Raw genomic sequence first — 25,502 nt, 5'->3', positions numbered from 1 at the left:
TAGGAAATGGTTGGGAGTTCCACTCTGGCAATAGAGTGGGACTTTATGGTAAAGGAATACTGCAGCTACCAATCTCTGCTCTAACCGAGGAGTTTAAATGTGCCAAAGTCCAACTGGAAATGACATTAGTAGATTCACGCGACAAATGTGTAAGGGAGGCAGCACCTGTTTTGAAAAGTGGAAGGAAATGGACGACAAAGAAAGCTGTGGAAGTGCTAAGGCTGCCCTTCAAATCGGAGATATTATGGGGCAAGTTCAGCATGGAACGAGGTTTTGGTTTCAGCTCCTCCTACATGGCACAAGGCAACCCTAGCTCAACGGAGGAAGCTGGTAGTCAAGGAGGTGCAAAAGCAGGAGGAAAGGATCAGATGTGTAAAGGCCATTTACCAGGCCAAGCAGGGAGAATGGATGAGATGGGAGAGAGTGGAACAACGCCCAAGATCGGTTGGCAAGACCTGTGGTCAGTGGAACAGAGCAGGATCGGTTTCATCATCAGATTAGCATATGATATTCTCCCATCACCACAGAACCTAAACCTCTGGGTGGGTGAGGATCCCTCATATCCTTTGTGTTCATCACCTGCAACATTAAGGCACATTTTGACAGGACGTAAGGTGGGTCTTAACCAAGGATGGTTTACTTGGCGCCATGACCAGGTGCTGCAATGTTTGGCCTTAGCATTGGAAGACAAGCGTAACCTGACCAATAAGTTGCCACCAGTTCCATCAAAGCATTACATACAAAGGACAATATTCCTCCGTCCAGGAGATCAGCCACCAAGAAAAGGTGTTAAAACCAAGCCTCGCCCAGGACAACTGGAAGCTGCTAGAGACTGGAAGATGCTGACAGATGTTGGTCGACGGCTTATTTTTCCACCTGAGATTGCCACCACTAACCTTCGACCAGACATTTTCTTGTGGTCTGGATCAGCACGTCTTGTTCATCTGGTAGAGTTAACAGTGCCATGGGAAGATGCTGTAGATGAGGCGTATGAGAGGAAGAAACTTCGGTATGCTCAACTAGCTGCTGAAGTGGAACAGCGAGGATGGAGAGTCCGAGTTTACCCAGTGGAGGTGGGTTGTCGAGGATTCGTGGCACACTCTACAACCCGGTTTCTCAGAGATGTTGGGTTCAGTGGCCAAGAGTTGCGTCACACAGTGAAGAACTTATCTGAAGTAGCAGTAAGGCGCAGTAACAGCCTGTGGTTGAGACGGAAAGATTCTGGATGGGGATCTCAAGCACAATATAAAGAAAGCAACGCTGATGAACAGGTACGTAAGCTGGTCTGAGCTGAGTGGGGGATGGAGGGGGGTGATGCTGGGACGCCAGAATAACTGTCTTGAGGTGTTGTGGGCTAGTCAACGAAACACAGAGGATGGAAGGTGCCCACTTGAAGACCCCAGAGATGTACACTACTTAGCTCAATCAAGACGGTTGTCATGCTGATGCGCTGCGGAGACCGCACTGGGTTGATCCCCGGAGCTAGCATCGCAGCCGTTGTGTGTGCTGATGCGCTGGGGAGGCAAAATGAGCTGATCCCTGGAGCCAGCATTACATTTCAGCCATCAACACCAGACAGAAGAATATCAACATCATCAGATGGTAAACAACGCAAATGGATGGAGATGCAGACGGATCACATTAGTTTACTGCAAAGCTACGTGTTAGTTGGTGCTTATCTTGGCGAGACCGGAGTTCAAATCAGCATGAAGTTCAACATCTACTCTCATGTAATGGAAATCATGATAGTAAAATTTATCGCAGCAACTTCTGCTTTGCAGAATTGAAGCAGGTTTGGTTGTTGATGACATATGCAAAGAGATCAATCGGTTCAGCGGTTCCCAAGGACAGAGACTTGGCGTTTAATAGAGACCTTGCATTTTATTTACAATATTTGCCAGCAGAACTGGTGCTTATTGGAAACAGATGATTTATTGAGACCCGGCAATTATTTGAAGTTTTATGGTATGATATATATATATATAGATATATAGATAGATATATATATATATAGATAGATATATATATATATATATATATATATATATATTATATATACACACACACACACACACACACACACACACACACACACACACATATACACAGTACCAGTCAAAAGTTTGAGTACACTTGCTGGAAACTAGTTTTTTTTCATAATAATAAAAAATTTAGGTTATTAATAAACTAGATTTTAAAATTCACAATATTAAAGAGTATTTTTATTATTTTTTTTTATATTATATTATATTATAATTATATTTATTATTTTTTATATTTATTTATAATGAATTTTTTAATTTTTTATTTATATATTTTTATTTGTTATTTTATTTTTATTTTATATGTATTTTATAGTATTATTATTTATTATTATAATTTTTATATTATTTATATATTTTTATTATTATATTTATTTAATATATTTTTTTATATATTAATTTTTTTATTTATTATATAATATATATTTTTTTACATTTATATTTATATTTATAATGACAATGTTTTACGTTATATACGTTTCTGTAAATTCTTGAAAACACATGTTACAATATACAAAACAAAACATAAGGAATATCAAAGCAATGTTCAAGAAAATTGAGAATTGTCTCTAAATTTTGCATTCCTCAAAATAGCCACCCTTTGCCTTAATAACAGCCTTGTCCTTCACTTCCCTTCTTCGCCAGATAGTTCTTGCACAACTTTGAGGTGTGTTTCGGGTCATTATCTTCCTGAAGAATGAAGGACTGCGCAACTAGCCGTAATCCTGATGGAATGGCATGCCTCTGAAGTATGCTATGATAGCCATGCTGGTTGAGCTTGCCAAGGACTTGGTAAAGATCACCAACTCTGTCACCAGCAAAGCAACCCCAGACCATGCCACTGCCTCCTCCATGCTTGACAGTGGGAACCACACTTGCAGAACTCATGCGCTCACTCTCTCTGCATCTTACAGATACTCTGCGGTTGGACCCAAATATTTCAAATTTTGACTCATCGGTCCATAAGACCAACTTCCACTCCTCAAACGTCCAGTTTTTTGGCCCAGGCAAGTCTCTTCCTCTTATTCTGCACTCTTAACAATGGTTTCTTTGCAGCAATTCTTCCAGTTAAGCCAGCTTCAGGCAATCTCCTCTGAACAGTTGATGTTGAAAAACCTGTACTTCTAGCAGCATTTAGATGAGCTTGTATTTCAGGGGCAGTTAATCACCGGTTTCACAGACTTGTGACTCGACTGAGCTTGTTCTCTGATTCTGAGGTCACCCTTGGCCTGCCTGACCTTGTTCGGTCCTCATGAGTGCCAGTTTCTTCAAATCGTTTGATAGTCTTGGCCACAGCAGTTACAGACATTTGCAATGTACTTGCGATTTGTCTTAAAGATTGACCTTCATTTCTTAAAGTAATTTTTTTTTGCTTAACAGAGTATTTTGCCATTTTCTGCTCCCTTACATTCAGGAATGCCAAACTTGTGCCTATGTTACCTATATTTATAGTAATCATGGACCCTCACCTGTTAACAAAAATTGGTGACAAAAGGTTAATTAGGTAACATGCTAGATAACTCAGAGAACATCTAACAAAGACACTTTGTTCTAACAACGTGTTATACACATTTCAGACTTTTAACTGACTTGGGCTTCAGACTGAAATCCCCTTGCTTTGGGTGACCATTTCATTGCAATTGACAAGATTTACATTTTCATTTAAAAGTTACATTTTTGAAAGCAATTCACTTATGATTATCAGCTTATGTAAGTGCACGTATCATATAATGAAATAAGTGTTTATAGACAAGTTTACACAGTTAAAAGCATAAATAATCATGAAAAGCCTAGTTTCAAGCAGGTGTACTCAAACTTTTGACTGGTACTGTGTGTGTGTGTGTGTGTGTGTGTGGTGTGTGTGTGTGTGTGTGGGTGTGTGTGTGTGTGTGTGTGTGTGTGTATGTATGTATATGTATATATATATATATATATATATATCTGATTCTTTCAATGAAATGTGCTAAAGAATGACCTTTCACCACAGTTTGCAGTAAGTGTCACACATAGGAAAACACCCATATACCTTCACACCTGGTTTAATTTTATGGTTTTTGATATTGATTGAATAAATAAATACATACATACATCTCAAAATACTTTAAACATAGTTTAAATTAGGCAGGGCACAATGGTAATGGGTATGTTTTAGTGATCTGTATGTCAATAGTCACATTCCCATTCCCAGTGTGTACAAAGCACACACACTTAAAACCTTGAAAGGTAAACGTTCTGCACAATACCGTCTGTATTTTCTTTGGGTCTTTGTTTAACCCATCTCGCAGAGGTACTTTTCCAAACAACTTCCACCCCGGTTCACTTTGCTCCAAGGGCCTTGTATCCTTGCATTTTTTTGCAAACAAACTCCTATAAAAAGACAAAATGTGATAAAAACATGGAATTAAACACATCCTCTTTTTTCAGCTAGTTTCAAGAAACTCAGATTTTGCCATCATATGATTTACCAAGATGGACAAAAATACAACTTTACTGGTTAGCTTTCAATACAATGTGCAATTGACAGCCATTTACAGTAAGTTGACAACTATAATAAGCAAAAATGAATGGCATACAAACAAAAGGGTTAGTATGCCTGGTAAATAGCTACAGCAATATTTGTCTTAAAGTAATATGTAATAATAAATTATATATATATTCACTATATATATATATATATATATATATATATATATATATATATATATATATATATATATATATATATATATATATATATATATATATACACACACACACACACACACACACACACACACATATGCAGTGCCTTGCAAAAGTATTCAGACCCCTGACCAATTCTCTCATATTACTGAATTACAAATGGTACATTGAAATTTCGTTCTGTTTGATATATATTTTTAAAACACTGAAACTCAAAATCAGTTATTGTAAGGTGACATTGGTTTTATGTTGGGAAATATTTTTAAGAAAAATAAAAAACTGAAGTATCTTGCTTGCATAAGTATTCAACCCCCACACATTAATATTTGGTAGAGCCACCTTTCACTGCAATAACAGCTTTAAGTCTTTCGGGGTAAGTATGTACCAGCTTTGCACACAGTGTCGGAGTGATTTTGGCCCATTCTTCTTGGCAGATTTGCTCCAGGTTGTTCAGGTTGGTTGGACGACGCTTGTGGACCGCAATTTTCAAATAGTGCCACAGATGCTCAATGGGATTGAGATCAGGACTCTGACTGGGCCACTGTAGGACATTCACCTTTTTGTTCTTAAGAACATAAGAACATAAGAAAGTTTACAAACGAGAGGAGGCCATTCGGCCCATCTTGCTCGTTTGGTTGTTAGTAGCTTATTGATCCCTGAATCTCATCAAGCAGCTTCTTGAAGGATCCCAGGGTGTCAGCTTCAACAACATTACTGGGGAGTTGATTCCAGACCCTCACAATTCTCTGTGTAAAAAAGTGTCTCCTATTTTCTGTTCTGAATGCCCCTTTTTCTAAACTCCATTTGTGACCCCTGGTCCTTGTTTCTTTTTTCAGGCTGAAAAAGTCCCTTGGGTCGACACTGTCAATACCTTTTAGAATTTTGAATGCTTGAATTAGGTCGCCACGTAGTCTTCTTTGTTCAAGACTGAACAGATTCAATTCTTTTAGCCTGTCTGCATATGACATGCCTTTTAAGCCCGGAATAATTCTGGTCGCTCTTCTTTGCACTCTTTCTAGAGCAGCAATATCTTTTTTATAGCGAGGTGACCAGAACTGAACACAATATTCAAGATGAGGTCTTACTAGTGCATTGTACAGTTTTAACATTACTTCCCTTGATTTAAATTCAACACTTTTCACAATGTATCCGAGCATCTTGTTAGCCTTTTTTATAGCTTCCCCACATTGTCTAGATGAAGACATTTCTGAGTCAACAAAAACTCCTAGGTCTTTTTCATAGATTCCTTCTCCAATTTCAATATCTCCCATATGATATTTATAATGTACATTTTTATTTCCTGCGTGCAGTACCTTACACTTTTCTCTATTAAATGTCATTTGCCATGTGTCTGCCCAGTTCTGAATCTTGTCTAGATCATTTTGAATGACCTTTGCTGCTGCAACAGTGTTTGCCACTCCTCCTACTTTTGTGTCGTCTGCAAATTTAACAAGTTTGCTTACTATACCAGAATCTAAATCATTAATGTAGATTAGGAATAGCAGAGGACCTAATACTGATCCCTGTGGTACACCGCTGGTTACCACACTCCATTCTGAGGTTTTTCCTCTAATCAGTACTTTCTGTTTTCTACATGTTAACCACTCCCTAATCCATGTACATGTGTTTCCTTGAATCCCAACTGCGTTCAGTTTGAGAATTAATCTTTTGTGCGGGACTTTGTCAAAAGCTTTCTGGAAATCTAAATAAACCATGTCATATGCTTTGCAATTATCCATTATCGATGTTGCATCCTCAAAAAAATCAAGCAAGTTAGTTAGGCACGATCTCCCTTTCCTAAAACCATGTTGACTGTCTCCCAATACCCTGTTACCATATAGGTAATTTTCCATTTTGGATCTTATTATAGTTTCCATAAGTTTGCATATAATAGAAGTCAGGCTTACTGGTCTGTAGTTATCTGGTTCAGTTTTGTTTCCCTTTTTGTGGATCGGTATTACGTTTGCAATTTTCCAGTCTGTCGGTACCACCCCTGTGTCAAGAGACTGCTGCATGATCTTGGTTAGCGGTTTGTAAATTACTTCTTTCATTTCTTTGAGTACTACTGGGAGGATCTCATCCGGCCCAGGGGATTTGTTTATTTTAAGAGCTCCTAGTTCCTTTAACACTTCTGCCTCAGTTATGCTAAAGTTATTTAAAACTGGATAGGAACTGGATGACATGTGGGGCATGTTGTCAGTATCTTCCTTTGTAAAAACTTGTGAAAAGTAATCATTTAACATATTTGCTATTTTTTTTTCTTCCTCTACGATTTTGCCATTTGTATCTCTTAAACATTTAATCTCCTCTTTGAATGTTCTCTTGCTGTTGTAATATTGAGCCACTCCAATGAGCCACTTGAGCCACTTGAGCCACTCCAATGTTGCTTTGGCCTTGTGCTTGGGATCATTGCCCTACTGAAGGGTGAATTTTTTCCCAAGCTTCAGTTTTTTAGCGAACTGAAACAGATTCTCTTGCAGTATTTTCCTGTATTTTGCTCCATCCATTCTTCCTTCAATTGTAACAAGATGCCCAGTCCCTGCTGATGAGAAGCATCCCCACAGCATGATGCTGCCATCACCATACTTCACTGTAGGGATGGTGTGTCCTGAGGCATGGGCAGTGTTAGGTTTGCACCACACATAGCGCTTTGTGTTTTGGCCAAAAAGCTCTATCTTGGTCTCATCTGACCACAAAACCTTTTCCCACATCGCAGCTGGGTCACTCTCATGCTTTCTGGCAAACTCCAGACGTGCTTTCAGATGGTATTTTTTGAATAACGGCTTCTTTCTTGCCACCCTCCCATACAGGCCAGTGTTATGCAGAGCTCTTGATATGGTTGACTGGTGCACCATTACTCCACTCCCAGCCACTGAACTCTGTAGCTCCTTCAAAGTGATTGTTGGCCTCTCTGTGGCTTCTCTCACAAGTCTCCTTGTTTGAGCACTGAGTTTTGAGGGGTGGCCTTTTCTTGGCAGTGCCTGGGTTGTGTGATGCAGCTTCCACTTCCTGATTATTGATCTAACTGTACTCGCTGGGATATCCAAACATTTGGATATTATTTTGTACCCTTTCCCTAATCTATGCATTTGTATTACTTTATCTGCAACTTCTGTTGAATGCTCTTTGGTCTTCATTTTCATTCAGATTCACAGCCTTACCAATGATCCTTCAACAGTGGGGTTTTTATCCAGAAAATGTGACAGCAACTTTAATGGTTCACAGGTGGAAGCCAATGGTAAGGTAATTGTGTCCTCGTTAGGGCAATTTCTTTCATCGGTGCAAACTGGGAGCTTCCACAGCACAGGGGTTGAATATTTATGCACGCAAGATATTTCAGTTTTTTATTTTTCTTAAAAATATTTCCCAACATAAAACCAATGTCACCTTACAATAACTGATTTTGAGTTTAAGTGTTTTAAAATAAAATATTGAACAGAACAAAATTTCAATGTACCATTTGTAATTCAGTAATATGACAGAATTGGTCAGGGGTCTGAATACTTTTGCAAGGCACTGTGTGTGTGTGGGTCTACCATATATATATATATATATAATATATATATATATATATATATATAGATATATATATATATAAAACATACCGGTGTGATAAATCATGTTGCAATTAGATACAAGCTGCAATAACCCATAAATCTCTTCCAGCTTTGGTGTGTGATGCTCCCACCCTTGCTCGCTTTAAATCAACTCTGAAGACTCGCCTGTTCTCTCTTGCTTTCCATGCTCTTTAAGCCTATTAGCTGCTGTGTTGATGACACTATTCCATGTATTATGCATTTCTTTTTATTTAAAGTATTATGGATTTTCTTGTTACTGCATCTTGTAAAGCATTTTGTGATGGTGGTCCACTATGAAAGGCGCTATATAAAACAAAAACTGATTGTTTGCTTGAGTGATAAATAGATCATATACGGTATAGCTATTACAAACTAATAACAAGTGGGTAGTTTACAGCTATCTAAGAGTGAGAAATCCACAGAACTCTATGTACATCATTGCAGTATTTTGTTACATATAATCAACAATGCAAGGAAAAGAAAGGAGGTTTAAAAAAAAAGGGAATTCCTTAAACCAAGTGGAATTTGGAACAGTGCGATTTGCCTTATCATTCTGTCACTGGATTTGCAAATTTCCAAGAAAAAAGTTAAGTTGCATGACGTTACTAAACTTCTTAAAAATCAGAGTACTCCACTATGACCCTAGTTTCTACTGAAACAAAAATTAAGGAAATTATTATGAAAAAATATTTCGGGACAGCGAGAAATTTAAGATCTACACTGAACAAAAATATAAACGTAACATGCAATAATTTCAAAGATTTTAGTGAGTTACAGTTCATATAAGGAAATCAGTCAATTGAAATAAATTCATTAGGCCCTAATCTATGGATTTCACATTTATGGGAATACAGACATGCATCTGTTGGTCACAGATACCCACTCATCTTCAATGGCCGTGCGAAGTTGCTGGATATTGGCGGGAACTGGAACACACTGTCGTACATGTTGATTCAGAGCATCCCAAACATGCTCAATGCGTGACATATCTGGTGAGTATGCAGGAAGAACTAGGACATTTTCAGCTGCCAGGAACTGTGTACAGATCCTTGCCACATGGGGCTGTGCATCATCATGCTGAAACATGAGGTGATGGCGGTGGATGAATGGCACGACAATGGGCCTCAGGATCTTGTCACGGTATCTCTGTGCATTCAAATTGACATCGATAAAATGCAATTGTGTTCGTTGTCCGTAGCTTATGCCTGCCCATACCATAACCCCACCGCCACCATGGGGCACTCTGTTCACAACGTTGACATCAGCAAACTGCTCGCCCACACGACGCCATACAAGCTGTCTGCCATCTGCCTGGTACAGTTGAAACCAGGATTCATCCGTGAAGAGCACACTTCTCCAGAGTGCCAGTGGCCATCGAAGGTGAGCATTTGCCCACTGAAGTTGGTTACGAAGCCCAACTAGAGTCAGGTTAAGACCCTGGTGAGGACGACGAGCATGCAGATGAGCTTCCCTGAGATGGTTTCTGACAGTATGTGCAGAAATTCTTCGGTTGTGCAAACCCACAGTTTCAGCAGCTGTCCAGGTGGCTGGTCTCAGACGATGAAGGATGTGGAGGTCCTGGGCTGGCGTGGTTAAACGCGGTTGTGAGGCTGGTTGGACGTACTGCCAAATTCTCCAAAACAACTTTGGAGGCGGCTTATGGATGAGAAATGAACATTCAGTTCTCTGGCAACAGGTCTATACAGTAATCTGCATCCTGCATTGTGGTTGGTGCAGGTGAAACAGTTTTGGTCTGTAGGGTTTATATTTTATTAGCTGTGGTGGCAGACTGCTTTTAACAAGCCCCTAAAGTCAGGATTACAGTAGTCCTGCTTCAATGTCAAATTGATTAAGATTAACTAAACAATTTAACCTGCTTGCTCCTTACAAGGCCTTTGATTTGTACAATATGAAAAATCCAGCTTTCATCTGTACTTTAATTTAAATGCGCAACTAAATTCATGAATGCAACTTCCCTCTAGCTACTGTGGGCAGTTCAAAACGGTTTTCTATTCATAACTTTCTTATAATGAAAAATGCATTAAAGGCAGACTTGGATTAAACATTTTATACACAACTATAACTACATAACTAGCTTCACTGCCTAATACTGGAAACTAAATAGAAACGGATATAAATACACGTGTAGATCACTTTATTGTCTGCAGTTTTGAGTGGAGTTATCTTTTCTAGGAGATGTATACAGGTCAGCAGTGTTGAGGGTTAAAGGCCAACTCCAGTGACTTGCTAATAACCACTCAGCCCAGAAATCTCACCAATAGACATTACCTACACTTAAAGAGTTTAAATTACCTCCAGCTGAACCACCCTGCAGTCCAGTTCCTTTCTCTTACAGACGTGGGACTTTACAAGCTGCACACAATACACATTAAACAGTAGTGTATGTATACAAAAAAAGAAGTGTGCCTTTCACTAAACAAAAGTAAAAATTGACAAAACTAAAAGAGAACAATGTCAGCGATCACAAGCGGAAGGTTCAGATAAAGCAAAAGCACTTTGAAAAGCTCAAAGATAAGCAGACTGAAGGCAAAGCAATTGAAAGGCATCAGTGAATATATTTATTATACACCCCATCCAATTCACTCCTTCCAGAACCAAACAGCCATTGATAGACTATAATAAAACCAAAACCGCCACTAAGCATAATATGAACATTCCAATTCCTAATGTCTTGCTGTAAAAACAGAATCTGGCAGCGAGACAGATTTATTAAACTGGTTTCTCCTGCTGTATTAGTATTATCCAACATATTTAAAATAAACTTTTTTCAAGTTGTATTGCAGTATGTTTTGACTGAAGGTGACTAATCTATCATAATTGTAATTTCATCAGCTCCTGTACCTTCAAGACAAAGCTACAGTTTCACATCTCTGAAAAGCCATTAAGACCAGAAACTCAGCTGTACGAGTTACTGTACAGCTTTCTAAAAAAGCCAGGGTTAAAATAGTACAATAACAGTATCAGTGTTTGGATTGTGATAAGTTGTTCTTTAAAATCTCATGCACTGCTTCAACTTCATGCATATCTAGGACGTAATACAATTAAACAAAAAAGTGACAGTAAAATACAAGTAAAACGCAGTTATGGAAAAATGAAAAACACTTATCACCGAGTTGTGTACAGAATTTGCCTGAACTGTGGTAACCTCTTGTTGGAAGAGCAGGTTTACAAATGTACACAACATCTTAACCTTCCAGCAAATGACTTTCCCAAAGCAACCAATCAACATTGAGCTAACATCGTTAGGCTTTGCTTGAACAAAGTGTAAACAATACCGTCTTTACAACTTCAAGAAACACAAAAAGAAACCTAACAAACAGAAGCATGTGGAAAAAAAGTACTTGTGTGTATGTTTAAAGTTGTGTTTCTATGAAAATAGTAAACCTAAAGCAAAGAAAGGTACAGGGTCTGTGGCACAGTAAAACGTTCTGTTGTATAAACATACCTGTCTATAAGCAGTAACAGGGAAGGTGCTGCCATAGTTTCATAGGACAGTCCAAAACAAATCTGTGACTCTCTCTCCCCAGCTAAAAGCTAAAGCAATGACTGAATCTTCTGACAACCTTTGAAGAACATCTTCAGATTTACAACATAAGGTAATTGTAGACTGTCACTATCTCACATCGAAGCTCAAAATGTAAAAGTACTGTCCAGAGCTGAAGCACCACTAGTCAAAGCAAAGGAACTGATCATTAGTGACTGAGAAGGGAGTGTCCAGTAGCAAAGGCAGGGAGGTTAACCCACCCACTTACAGAAACTTCACATGCAATCCAACTGGGTGCAGTGGGTCATGTTACACACATAGTTGTGTCAACTCTACCAGCACTGCTCCTCTCAAACATTTTGCTCGTCTCACACAGACCAGGGAAGGGAAATTCATTACAAGAAAAAGAAATATAAAACACAAGGAAAAAGCACAGCTGAATTATAAAAAGTATTATTTGCGAGGGTATTACAAATCCCTTAATTTCAATTGAAAACCTTGGGAGTGTACATTAAGGTTTGGGGCAACTGCATGAATTAGTCCTGGATTTAATGCAGACTGATTTGAAAAGTTAAATCAGAAAGGTGGTCTCTATCAGTAGGTGGAGTGGTGGGTAATTGCAACTGTTTAAAACTTTAAATGGCATTTTAGGGAAATACAGAATGATTTTTTTTTTTTTTTAATACTGCAATGTGTGTGACTCAGACAATGAATGCATACTCTTTGTGTATTGCAGCTACAAAGATCAATTGAAATGATATCTATCTATTAACACCTGAACACATTAGTAGGCCACCAATACAATGATGTCTATCTCGTGTGCCTGTCCAACTTCTATCCTTCACCCCCGTCCATTTTGTATTTGGAGCTTACATTGTTGTAACACTGCATTGCGGTACCATTACTCACTTACATTCAATCAACACAACTAAGGAATACAGACTTGCATCGTTGCCATATATGTGTTTAGCCTTCCTGTAGCTAAAATTACTTTTTGACCGAGATACAGTACGTTAAATAGGACATTTTGATGGGTACAGTTAAGATTCTTAAATTCAGTCTGAAAGAATCTACCCAACCAAGCTCTCTTAATCTTTAGGCTTTTCAAATTTCTTCTGTTCTCCTGGCTCGGTTGTTTTCCTCTTTCAGCTGGATCTCTGCTCAATAGTTAACCAGCAATGCCTTACAATCAATGGTCACAGTATATTTAAGTACAGTATGTGGAATAGCTTGAAACAAACTTACACACAAAGTTTAATAAGCTGTGTACAAGCTGTTCCCAAGACGTGCCTTTTCAGGTATACACATATAGGCTATTTATGGTCTCTGTAGATATTCATACCACAAAGGGGATAGTAAACCGGCTTTTAAATGTCAGGACAATGCCACAAAGGAAGAAGTTTTTGTGCAGCTCCTCTTTGCAGACAGGACAGGTTTGGGCCAATACTTCTTGCAAATCCTGTCAATTGAAAACAAAATATCCTGACCTGCCCAAATTTGGCAGCAAGATAACTTTACCACTTACATATCAGAGAAAACTACATAAAACAGCATTAAAATATAAGGATGCTCTATTTTAGTGTGGTGGTCAGGTTACCTTTTAAAGTCCACTCATACATACAGCACAACAGAGTAATGAGCATAGGAATACAATGATCATATTTTTACATTAAGAAGCAATTCTGCACAAGTGATAGCTTTGGAAATCAAAAATACAGCCAAAGACCTAAGCATTGTGTGACAAAACATAACTAAACTTTAGAAAAAAAAAAAACAACTTTCCCTACCAGAACTGATGTAGTAATACTAAAAGAAACTGTCATCATACTGTCATCTCAAAACCTCAACTACAGTAAAACTTGAATTTACTACATTTCTTAAAGGCAAACATTTCAATGTCTGCTAAGAAATAAGTCTTTCTCTATGACAAGCCTTTTTAACATGCAATCCTCAATTTCTGATATCAATTCTGTTTTCAAGATTAGTAATTGTCACATTTTTGATGTCCAAAAAATACCAATTTTTGTTATCAATTCAAAACTTTTTATATAAAAAACGTATTTGATAACATCCAGTCTGTACTTTCTCTTGTACTACATACCACATATATTGTTTGCAAAATGACTGAAAAATGCAAGTGACATCAACAAGCAATCTCTAGGAAATGCACTTCTGTCGGACAAGCATTAGAACTACAATCTGCAGGCCAATGAGAACTGCATCATATTGCAAATAGCATGCCTGAATACCCCAGAGACTTGTCAGGAGGTACATCTCTATCTGCCATGACATACTAAAGCTCTGCCTAGTGCACAATGAAGCTTGTACAAGCGAAGAAGTACAGACAGAATGCCGTCACCTAATTAGTAAGCTTTGTAAGGGTCTGAGAAAACCAATTCATTCTGTAGCTCTTGGCTACCTGCAAGATCAGACTTGTAAAACAGCATTCCTTTGCCAATTTAAACTCAATGTAGCAAGGGCCGTATTCTGTATTAAACTACAGTAAAGCTGCAAAGTAACAAATGTGTTAAAACTTGTGTTTCATTCACTTTGGCATTTAAATAATTATTTCCATTAAAATGCCCTCGAATGAGCACTGCAGAGATCTTGTTTATATACCCATAGGCATATTGCATGAGCAATAATAACAGCAGCTTCCAAAAGATTCCTCAGACGCATCGTGCCTCTGGAATGCACTTAGATTTATACAATATTCAGTATGAGGGTCTAAATAACAGTCCTCAGAAAAGTAGCTGTTGTACATTCACACATGGGAACACTAGCCTATGCAAAAAAAGAAAAACGCAGGGAAGCATTGAGTTGTGTGGAATTTACTGTATACAAAGACAGTTCTTTATAAAATCAACTAGATAATGGCACACAGAGTTTAGAGACAGTTGGTTTCACATGCAGGAGAGCCGTCTATAAAGGAAATTTAACTGAGGCATTTATTGAGATGTCCATTATCTTTTACAGTCTGTTGTACACCTCAGAAAACTTTCTCTGTTGACATCAGGTTTTAAGAGATAAAGTAAATACAGAAAAGGTCTTTGAGTTTTTTTTATGGCACTGAGATGTTCTACAGGAAAGGCACTATATACAAATAAAATTGATTGGAAAAAAAAAGAACAAAACAAACAGTATTGTACTGAATGACCTATGGAGATAACCAGGTTCAGAATCAATCCACCACACTTAAATATATTCCCAAATTCCAGATTTGTATCCATAAATGGTATAATTGACAAGAATTCAGACAGTATGTGATTGTAAAGCAGTAGAAAACAACTGGGGATAAATGACACATCAGCTGCTCACTGTTAGTAAATATTAAATTATTAGTAACAATATATACTTGCATTTCAGCTCTTGTACAATACCATGCACACAGAGACAGCGTGTATCTTTTACAGTGAGATTCAAATCAAAATGCCATGGGCCAGTAGTTTCTGAACATTACCTGGTGAAGAAGGAGGCAAGTGGTCCGAATTTCCGGAAGCGGTTATCCTCCTCACCTGGGGGGCCGGCCTGTCGCTGGGGACTGCGCTCGCAGGGGTCGTGATGGGAGTTCAAGGTTACGTCTGAGAACTGTGCCTCGTCGCTCTCCAGATTTACAATGGCGCTGGAGTCGCTGGTTACCGTGAAGTCCAGTATGTCTTCGTTGCTAACTGAAAGCGTGGTGGACATCTCTGTGCTGAGGCTGGAGACGCTGCACACAGAGATATCGTCGCTCCTGTTGAGAGCCCTCGAGTTCGGGCTGAAGAGCATCACGGTGTCGTAGCCGCTGCGTGGAAATGTGGACGACTTCTTTATGGAATTCTCAGACTCCAGGCTCAGTGTAGCCGGAGGCATGCCACTGAAATCAGGAAAAACCTGATCAAATACATATCTTCTGTTGACGTGGTTCGATTTAGAGGTCAGGCCACTGCAGTTTATGGGCTCCGGATTACTAATCTCCAGTGTTGGAATGCCTGAATCCTGGGAAACAAGACTGTGACTGTCTTCGTTACTGTGTCCGATAAAGTGCAAATTAGGTTTGTAATTCGGCAGGGAGTGGGGAGACAGTGTCCCAACCTTACCGTTAAGGTTCTGAATCTCAGAGCCAATGGAGACGGAATCTTGAACACCCATAACTGCAGAGGAGTTTCTGTTGGTACCACTGCTCTTTTCCATCAGACTGGCTGCAAGAATACCTGTAATCAATAAACAGATCAAAGTTATGAAAAAGTACCACCTAGCAACCCCATGTCTATAGCTCAGTGTGTACTGCAGAGAATACTGATCAGTGCAACATAGGTGCCTAGAGGTGGGCAGGAAACTCAATACTACTATCCCCAGATTCTGATCTTCTCCTAAAGGATGCCCTTTCCAAGTTTCATTAATGGGGCCTTAAGAATTCTATATTGAATAACTGTTTTCTGAACGTTACAAGAAGTATAGAGTTGTGTGGGGTTTTATGCAACCAAACACACACACTACAATGAACCTTAACCTTCGAGTTTTGCAATACTTTTGTTATATAAATGCTTTACTATATTGCTGCAAAACAAGAGCCATCAGTTACATGAAAAAGAAAACTACCATGACCTACGTCCTCCTTAGCATGTACAGCAATGCTGTAAGCTTCACATTCAGGACAGTCACATGAACCTAAAGAACACCAGATTCTGATACCCTCAACAACCTGTGCTAAGAATGCCTTTATTAAGATTTATCACAACTGGGCAAGGAGTTTTCTACGTGCATCTAAAAATGCACATCATGAAGACGAACGAACAGCCTCCACCTAGACCCCCTGCTATTACATTATCAATGTACATTCAAATATAAAATTGTCAGTGTATGAATAATAAATTATGTACACTATTATAACTCCTATTTGTGAGTCTATCCAATTGTTTAACAGATCATAACACCACATACTGTGTTTTTCTTAATCCTAGTATTTTACATAAAACACCTATATAGCTAACATTTTCTTAACAGGTTTAATGTTCTTTAAAGCCATGTAGGACATTATGGGTCGATTGCAGCGTACCAAAGTTAGTCCACTTGATACATCTAGCTAGCGGATTAAGCAGGCTTCGTCCACTTGCATAGGCTAGCATTAGTACCCTTGTTAATCCTGGTTGCAGCGTACCAGAAGATAATCACCACAGGTGGAGCATCCGCTAAAATCGGACTAAACAAGATCCTGATTGCAGCGTACCAAATCGGACGCGAGATGATCCTGTTCAGGAGGACTAACCCTATTAACTACTAACTCAATACGCCTGCTCGTCCTACGTTTGTACAGAACATTTTAACACGAAGACAGCACCATTATCCCCTGAAATGAGGTCTAAAAACTACTGATGTGAAAAGTGAAGCCTTTTGAACCTCAGTCTGAACCCTTTGAAGCATTTGGTTCAGTAAGGTTCGCTTGCCGAGTCACAGAAACATCCTTAATAAAACTGACAATTGCACTACAATGTACCTTAATATACTGTTGATACACTATATTAAGTTATTCATTTTCTTAGGTAGACAGCGAATGTACTGTATATGGTAGTTTAAGTAAACTACTGTAGCAATGTGGCACCCTTTTCCTTTTTGTCTAATTTACTACGGTTGAGGAACAAAGTATTCTTAAGAGACTGGTTTTGTTTTTTTTATAAAAATATTGTACAAACATTATTAAAGTGCTGCACAGTAAGATACTGTGTATTTAAATAATAAAAAGCAGCACACTTGATATATTCAATTTAAACAAACGTCAGTGTAATGTGTCTTAAATATAAACACATTTAGAACTTCACGTTCAGTGTCAAGCAGCAACAGGCTACCGGCAGTTTAAAATGCAAAGCGTGATCCATGTGCGGAATGTGCATAAAAAGACATGAAGTCGGCTACAATTATATTACAAATATAGGTGTACTTTTACTAAATGTGTTTGCCTGAATCATAATAAAAACGATTTCATCGTTAATATATTTATTTGCTTTTTTCATACTTTGACTTTTGCTGGTTCAATATCTTCAATCTAGTTTATTTTATTTTTATGAAATGCTAGTAATGACTATGTACACCTAAGTGTCCAAGTTTGTCGTTACACTTTAAATTGTGAATTTCCATCCACATTTGTAATGGCTTATTATGGGTTAGTCCTCACTACCGGTCTGACTTGCTCCACTTGTTCAGGTCAGCTAAACCAGTTTTCAGGATTAGCTGTTTGTACGCTGCAATCAAGACTAAATTAGTACAGATCTGCAGTATTTGCTAGACTGCATTTTAGTCCACTTGATGCAGACTAAGTCACTGGTACACTGCAATTGACCCTCTAGATTTAACCTTAACTCTGTAGCTACAAAACCTGATCCATCTCTTCCAGCAAGTGTCAGAGTTTCACTGTAATCTCTACTGTGAGGGATAAAGCAGACTCATAAAAATGACCAAAAAAAAACCTTTCTGAAAAAATAGTCGAGTCCATTTCATGTCTTGTCCGTAAAATCGGAAGACATTATTACAACTGTTTGTCAATACTAGTTTACCCCATTGTAGAACAGGTACAGTATATGATGGGGTTTATAAAAATCAGGGTTGAAATAAGATTCCTATTGCAGAATAGGTTTCACCCATTCCAGATTTTACTATGAGCTTCATTAGCCACAGTGCACAGATGACAAGCTCGGCTGTGTCTTGTTAAACTCACAGTAAAAACAGGAATGGATCAAACTGCTAAGGAATGAGAGTCTTCTTCCCATTCCTGTAAATATTATCCAGGACAAACCTGGTTTAGTGTACTGCGAACCCAATTTAAAATTACAAAAGAAAACTAGCATTAAAATAGGCAACTAGGAATAAGAGGTAAGATTCGTTAACGTGAAAAATGCTACTGTACACTCATTGTATGCACATGTAAAAATGGACAGCACTGTTTTGTTGTTTATTTTGAACTGCATTCCCACATTGCTGGTTTTACACTAAATACCACACCCACGAGAACACACTTCCCTTCAACATGATTTTGCACAGCAAGTTGTGGTTAGTGTTTGCAAATCCACAGGCCATAAAAGCATAAGAGAAACTAATAAGGCATTAAATAAGAACTCTCTTACAGATTACTTATTTTTAAATAAATTTTAGTTTTTTTGTTGTACTGTCTTATTTAAGTATGTGATTAAAATGTGGAGTGTGACTATCTTTAAACCACGCACTGCACTACAGATTACTTTTAAATGTATCAACAAACACACACACACACACACACACTTAAATGTATTTCCTTCCTTTGATTTGACTCATAGGCTGTTATGTTGCAAGTCGGGCTTAGGAAACACATTTCCCCATTTCAAATAACTGTATCAGTCTGGTATTGCCATTATGGTTGACAATGACTTTTAATAAAAGGCATCATCAAAATTACGCTGTGTATATTTTTCAAGGTTGTTCTGACATTCTTTGCAATGTCTGTGTGCTGCTTGATAACCCTATTTCTTTCTCATTGTAGCAGCAAAGTGTTTATCAGCATGACACCTCAAACATCCTTTAATTAAAAAGCGACAGGCTGGAACCAATATTAACTACGAGAGGGATATAGCAAGGCTAGGGCATACTACAATACATGCATTAGCATGTTCTTTCAACAAAGGTGTTTCCAGAGAGGATCACTTCCTTTCTGTTTGTCACTGCAAATCTAAACTTCGTCCTCATTTTTTTTTAATTTATGATTACATATCTCAAACTTCGTCCCTCATGTTTTTTTTGATAAGAAACCTTGGGTAACAAAACTATTTAATTAATACATAATATAATATATATATATATATATATATATATATATATTATATAGATATATATATATATATATATATATATATTTAGCATAAAAATTATGTAAAGTTTGTAGTATTAGAACAGCTAAAATTAGACAATGCGACATATAGAAGAATAAAAGTAAATGTATAAATATACTGAACATGGTTATTCCAGCAGGACAACAGAAAAGAACAAATAAATATAACATTTAAACAAACAAACAAATAAATAAATAAACAAAATTCATTCAAAAGTTGTGCAGGCTGATGTACTGGGGAGGCCAAATCAATCCTGATCTTCAGAGCCAGCATTGCATGATAATACTTTACATAAAATAACATTAATTAGAATTAATATAGATTTAAAGATATAAGTAAAAATGATGTATGAATAACAAGTAGTTTGTTTACAGCCAGTATGATCAGTTTTTGGATATTTATGGAGGTCTATACTGTGTTGTAAGTCTTTGAACGCCGTCCGACCCAGACTTTTGATTTTCATACGTATTACATACATCCAACACTTTGTAGCGCAACCATTATATGTGATATATAGATATCATTATCCCATATATTATATCATATGATATAAAAAAATATACATGTCACAATATATAGAACACCATTACATTATGCAAGAATAAACCATGGATTTGAATATAAACAGTAACAAGTAGTTGTCATACTGTCAAAAACCTATAAATACCTCCAATGATATGCACAACATATCGAAACATTGGGCAGCTGGCTCTGAACTAATTGTATGTATGTGTGTGTAATATATATATATATATATATATATATATATATATATATATATATATATATATATATATATATAAATACAATACACACACACATTATACATAACTGCAGTGTAGAAAATAAGGAATATGAAAGAAAAGGTTTTTAAATGTACACAAAAAAAGTTTAAAAGATAAAAAAAATCTTATTTTAACGACGTTTCGGGCAAAGCCCTTCTTCAGCGGTTTAAAAAGAAAAGTAAATACAATTCTGTGGATGGTGTCATGATTCCTGAAAACTTGTCACTCACCACTGCTGAACAAACAGCTTTGTTCCAACAAAAAAAGTAGCTGATGAATTCACAGCGATCAATGATATGCAACATTGTTTCCGATGTCTGCGTCTACATGCCCACTTCACAGAAACCGATCCTAATGCCTCATCTACTCCCCTTACTAGTTCCATGCATTTTTAATCAATACAAACAAACTAAACCAACCTGGACACCCCCTTCAGGTGAATTTCAAGCACTAGATTTTTTTTTTTTTTTTTTTTTTTTTTAAATCAACAAATGTGAAAAAGAAATTCAACAAATAGATTTTAACCAACCTATGAAACAGCATAACCTATCTAAACATGATGCACTGTGAAACGTACAAAACCGAGATGACATTGTAATAAAACCTGCTGAGAGGAGGAGCAGTAGTTGTCTGGAGTAAAGCCCTCTATACAAAAGAAGCACAACAGTTTCTGACACACATTTCTACACTAAGAACTGCAAAGATCTCACTCACTGTTTACAGGCCACTGTCATTTCCACTACTAATGATGCAATCTCAAACAATGTTACCCACATCTTCATGTAATCTAATTGTGGAAACCCCCCTTTGCAGTCGTTTTTACTTCAGAAAATCCACAAGCCACCCCATTGTATCAGCCTGTTCCTGTACAACAGAACTGATCTCCAAATTTCTTGATGAAATCTTCAAACCCCTTGTTGAATCACTGCCACCCTATGTTAAAGACTCTACACATTTTCTAAAACAATTGGATAATTTCAAAGAACAGCACCCTTGTGATAATACTATTCTTTTTATAATGGACATTAAACACTTAAACTATATCTTAGGTACACTGACAACATCTTTGGTATTTCCACCAACTCCAGTGAGGATTTAATACAGTTCATTCAGTCAATAACAAATTTCTACCCAGCCCTGGATTTCACATGGATCATATCAGAAACAGGCAATAGTATATCTTTCTTAGACATTTCCATTACTGTTTTGAATTACACCATTAATACCACCGTCTACTACAAACCAACTCCTTCTCATTCATATCTGCAGTATGATTCCTCACACCCTAAGGCTTGCTGAGACTCGGTTCCCTATTCACAACTAGCGACGATCAAGATTTCTTCGCCAAAAGCGAGGAAATGTGTGTGTTTTTTGGAAATTATGGCTTTCCGGACAAGATCATCACTAAAGCTAAATCCCACATTTCAAATATAAATAGAAAAAATGCTTTATATAATAACAATATACAACACACAGATGAGAGAATCCCTCTGGTCCTCGCTTACCACCCAAAATACTTCACAATTTTACAACAAGACCCATCTACAGTGCTTATTTTCAAGACTTCCTCCCCGTGATGTCATATAGAAGAGACAAGAATATAAGAGAATATGTGGTACACAGTGCTATTCATCCTTCCGGAGAACCTCTGAAAGGCACATATCCATGTAATAGACCACAATGTAATACCTGTAAATACACTCATTCTGAAACAGAGATTAGAGGCATTAAATCGTCATTCACATTCATGAACATTTTACATGTACCTCTAAAGGAATAGTCTACTACATTATCTGCAAGAAATGCAACGAATTGTATACTGGGGAAACTAAAAGGCATTTAGCAGACTGGTTTGTAGAACCCTTAAGCATTTGCATTAACACCACTGCATTTCCAGTAGCCCGTCACTTCAACAGTGATGATCACACTGCTGAAGACATCTATGTGATCAATCAGTGCTATGGAACAAATGTTCCTCAGAAACAAAAGGAACGAGAGTTTATCTTCAAACTGGGAACCTTGGAACCTCTGGGAATGAAGATTATATTCTAATAATCATGACACCATCCGCAGAATTTTTGTATAATCACAATTCCCGAATAACAAGTTTACTGCACTGTGTTTACTTTTCTTCTTTTTAAAACAACTGAAGGGCTTTTGCCCGAAACATCCTGAAAATAAGATTTTTTTAATCATTTAAACTCTGTGTACTTTTTTAAAAACCTTAATATATATATATATATATATATATATATATATATATATATATATATATATATATATATATATATATATATATATATATATATAAGCCCAAAGTAAAACCTAAAATGTCTCAAACTGCTATAATGGGAGTCTTATTTCCATCCGTACTACTGCAACAGTGGACCTGTCCTGCATTCAATATTTCCATCATGTTACACTGTTCGATCTGACATAGGACTGGCCACAAGCATACCGCTTTTAGGGATACCAACACATTACATTTGCCCTTGATTCATAAAATATATATTAGGAATCACACTTGAACACAGCCCTACTAATTAAAAAACAAATATTTCTACAGTATGGTTGCATTAAAATTTGAAATTACTTCTCGAATACTTTGATCAAGTTTCGAACACTTGTTTACTTCTAAAACAAATGGAAAAAAGGCTAACAAACCTGAAAAAACTTGGCATGGTATTTTTGAGAGAGGAGGAAGTTAAGTGATTAGTCGCTACAATTGTCACCTCACTGGTACTTGACAGGGAGGCGCTCGCTCTTCATTACCTAGCCCTGCTACTGGCTAAGGGAGTATGAGCAGTGAAAATGGCATTTTAAAAAAATAAAATAAAGCAACGTGTGGAAGTATACTGAAAAAAGATAAACGAGATCAGTGCAATGTAATCACTGCAGCACAAGTGTTTCGTATTGTAAATCAACGAGTTAAAAGCTCAATCATCTAAAATGCAAGCGTCCATCTGCTACTTTGAAAGATAACACATAATGTGGCAAAAAACAAACACGCGCTGCATCTTTTACTGTACGCAGTGCAAACAAACACACGCTGCATCTTTTACTGTGTGCAGTGCAAACAAACACACGCCGCATCTTTTACTGTGTGCAGTGCAAACAAACACACGCTGCATCTTTTAATGTGCGCAGTGATCGGCGATCCGATGGGTCTTGGGCTGAAAAAAGGCTTTTTGTTTTGTAAAAGTGAACTTAAAACTTAACTTTTGACTGCAAACTACGCAGGCAATGCTAAGCCTTTGTTGTTTGAGTTCTGCTGTTATTGGTCTCCTACTGATATCGGCTTGATTCTGGAATCAGACTTTTTAAATGACTGTTATAATCAAGGAATCAAGAACGGGTACAGTATATCTCGTTTTTATGTTATTATAGCATAGATGTTATTGAGAATATTTTCATGTGCTTTGTTAGTAAGCAGTCGTGTTGTGTGTTTTTATACGATTCATCAAAGGTGTGAAATGCAGATGAAAGTTTTGAAGGTCCTTTTTACAAAGTTCTGCGTTTTATAGTAAAAACCCCTCTGCTGTGTATTATTATTTCTTACTTATAGTTTAAATGTTTTTACTTTCAATACATAAGATGCCTTGGATGTTTCTTTGCTGTTACTGTTGATGTATATAGTCGAGCAGGTTCAGAAGCATTTAAACTAGAAAGGAAGGGGGGGAGAAATCAACAAAAAAACAGAAGGGAGACCACATCAAAACAAGAACAACAACTCAGGTAAGACAACCATTAAATGTATTTATCTAAATGCTAGAAGTATCAGAAACAAAATTCTAGAACTTGAAGCTACTGCACTAACAGGTAACTAGGATGTGATAGGTGTTACTGAAACATGGTTGTCTGAGAGTGATGGGGACGAATATAATATTTGTGGGTATACACTGTATAGGAAAGACAGGCAGGACAGAAGAGGAGGAGGGGTAGCGCTATACATAAGAAACAGTCTTGAAGCCCAGGTGTTAAACCTGGACAAAGAAAATAAAGCCGAATCAATATGGGTCAGAATAACGGACAAAAATTCAAAGGGCATAATAATAGGAGCATGCTATAGACCGCCAGATTCAGACGGTGAGCACAATAATCTGTTATACAAATGACATTAGAAATGCGTGTAGCAAAGGAGAAGCCATACTAATGGGGGATTTCAACTTCCCCCATATAAAATGGGAAAACCCGGTGGGTAGCACGAAGGATAAAATTGAAATGGTGGAAATGACAAATGACTGCTTCCTAACACAATTTGTCAAGGCACCGACTAGAGGGGAGGCATGCCTTGATTTAGTCTTTTCAAATAATGAAGATAGAACAACTAAAACAGAGGTCAGAGAACCACTGGCAAACTCAGACCACAACATGGTCTCATTTGAAGTGTTTTTTAAAACCCCAAAAGTAATGACTAAAGCTAAGGTTTACAATTTTAGAAAAGCAAACTATGAAGGTATGAAACAGAGACTAACAGAAGTAGACTGGAGTAAAATAGAGAAAACACCCACAGAAGAAGGATGGTTGTTCTTCAAAAATGTAGTACTAGAGGCGCAAAACAATTACATCCCTAAAGTAGACAAATCTAAATGTAAAACTAAATTGCCAAAATGGTTTAATAGATCAATTAAAAAAAATATTCAGCGAAAAAAGGCACTTTACAGAGCATTAAAAAAGGACCAAAAAGAAAGTACGCAGAAAGAGTACACAGAACTGCAAACGCAAGTCAAAAAGGAAGTTAGAAAGGCCAAGAGAGAAATAGAAATGAACATTGCTAAGGGAGCTAAAACCAATTCCAAAATGTTTTTCCAATATTACAACAGCAAGCGAACATTCAAAGAGGAGATTAAATGTTTAAGAGATACAAATGGCAAAATCGTAGATGAAGAAAAAAAAAAAAGCAAATATATTAAATGATTACTTTTCACAAGTTTTTACAAAGGAAGATACTGACAACATGCCCCACATGTCATCCAGTTCCTATCCAGTTTTAAATAACTTTAGCATAACCGAGGCAGAAGTGTTAAAGGGACTAGGAGCGCTTAAAATAAACAAATCCCCTGGGCCGGATGAGA

The 25,502-nt window shown here is 37.3% G+C and overlaps 1 protein-coding gene across 4 annotated transcripts in view; it reads right to left on the bottom strand.

Annotated features, from left to right (window-relative positions):
* tbc1d14 (TBC1 domain family, member 14) overlaps positions 1-25,502 on the bottom strand; it is a 54,501-nt gene that overhangs the window by 21,872 nt on the left and 7,127 nt on the right. For 3 of the 4 annotated variants that reach the window (XM_041276591.1, XM_041276583.1, XM_041276574.1), the window contains 2 exons: positions 15,268-16,000; positions 4,286-4,409 (listed from right to left, as the gene is read on the bottom strand). In XM_041276591.1, coding sequence (XP_041132525.1) covers positions 4,286-4,409; positions 15,268-16,000 — 857 coding nt within the window. Of the gene's footprint in view, positions 1-4,285; positions 4,410-11,768; positions 11,969-15,267; positions 16,001-25,502 lie in introns of those variants that run through there. The other variant, XM_041276598.1, reaches the window with a different exon arrangement.

Source organism: Polyodon spathula, chromosome 2 (assembly GCF_017654505.1).
Source record: "Polyodon spathula isolate WHYD16114869_AA chromosome 2, ASM1765450v1, whole genome shotgun sequence".
NCBI classification, from domain to species: Eukaryota; Metazoa; Chordata; class Actinopteri; order Acipenseriformes; family Polyodontidae; genus Polyodon; species Polyodon spathula.
This window is presented reverse-complemented; position numbering and strand designations above follow the sequence as displayed.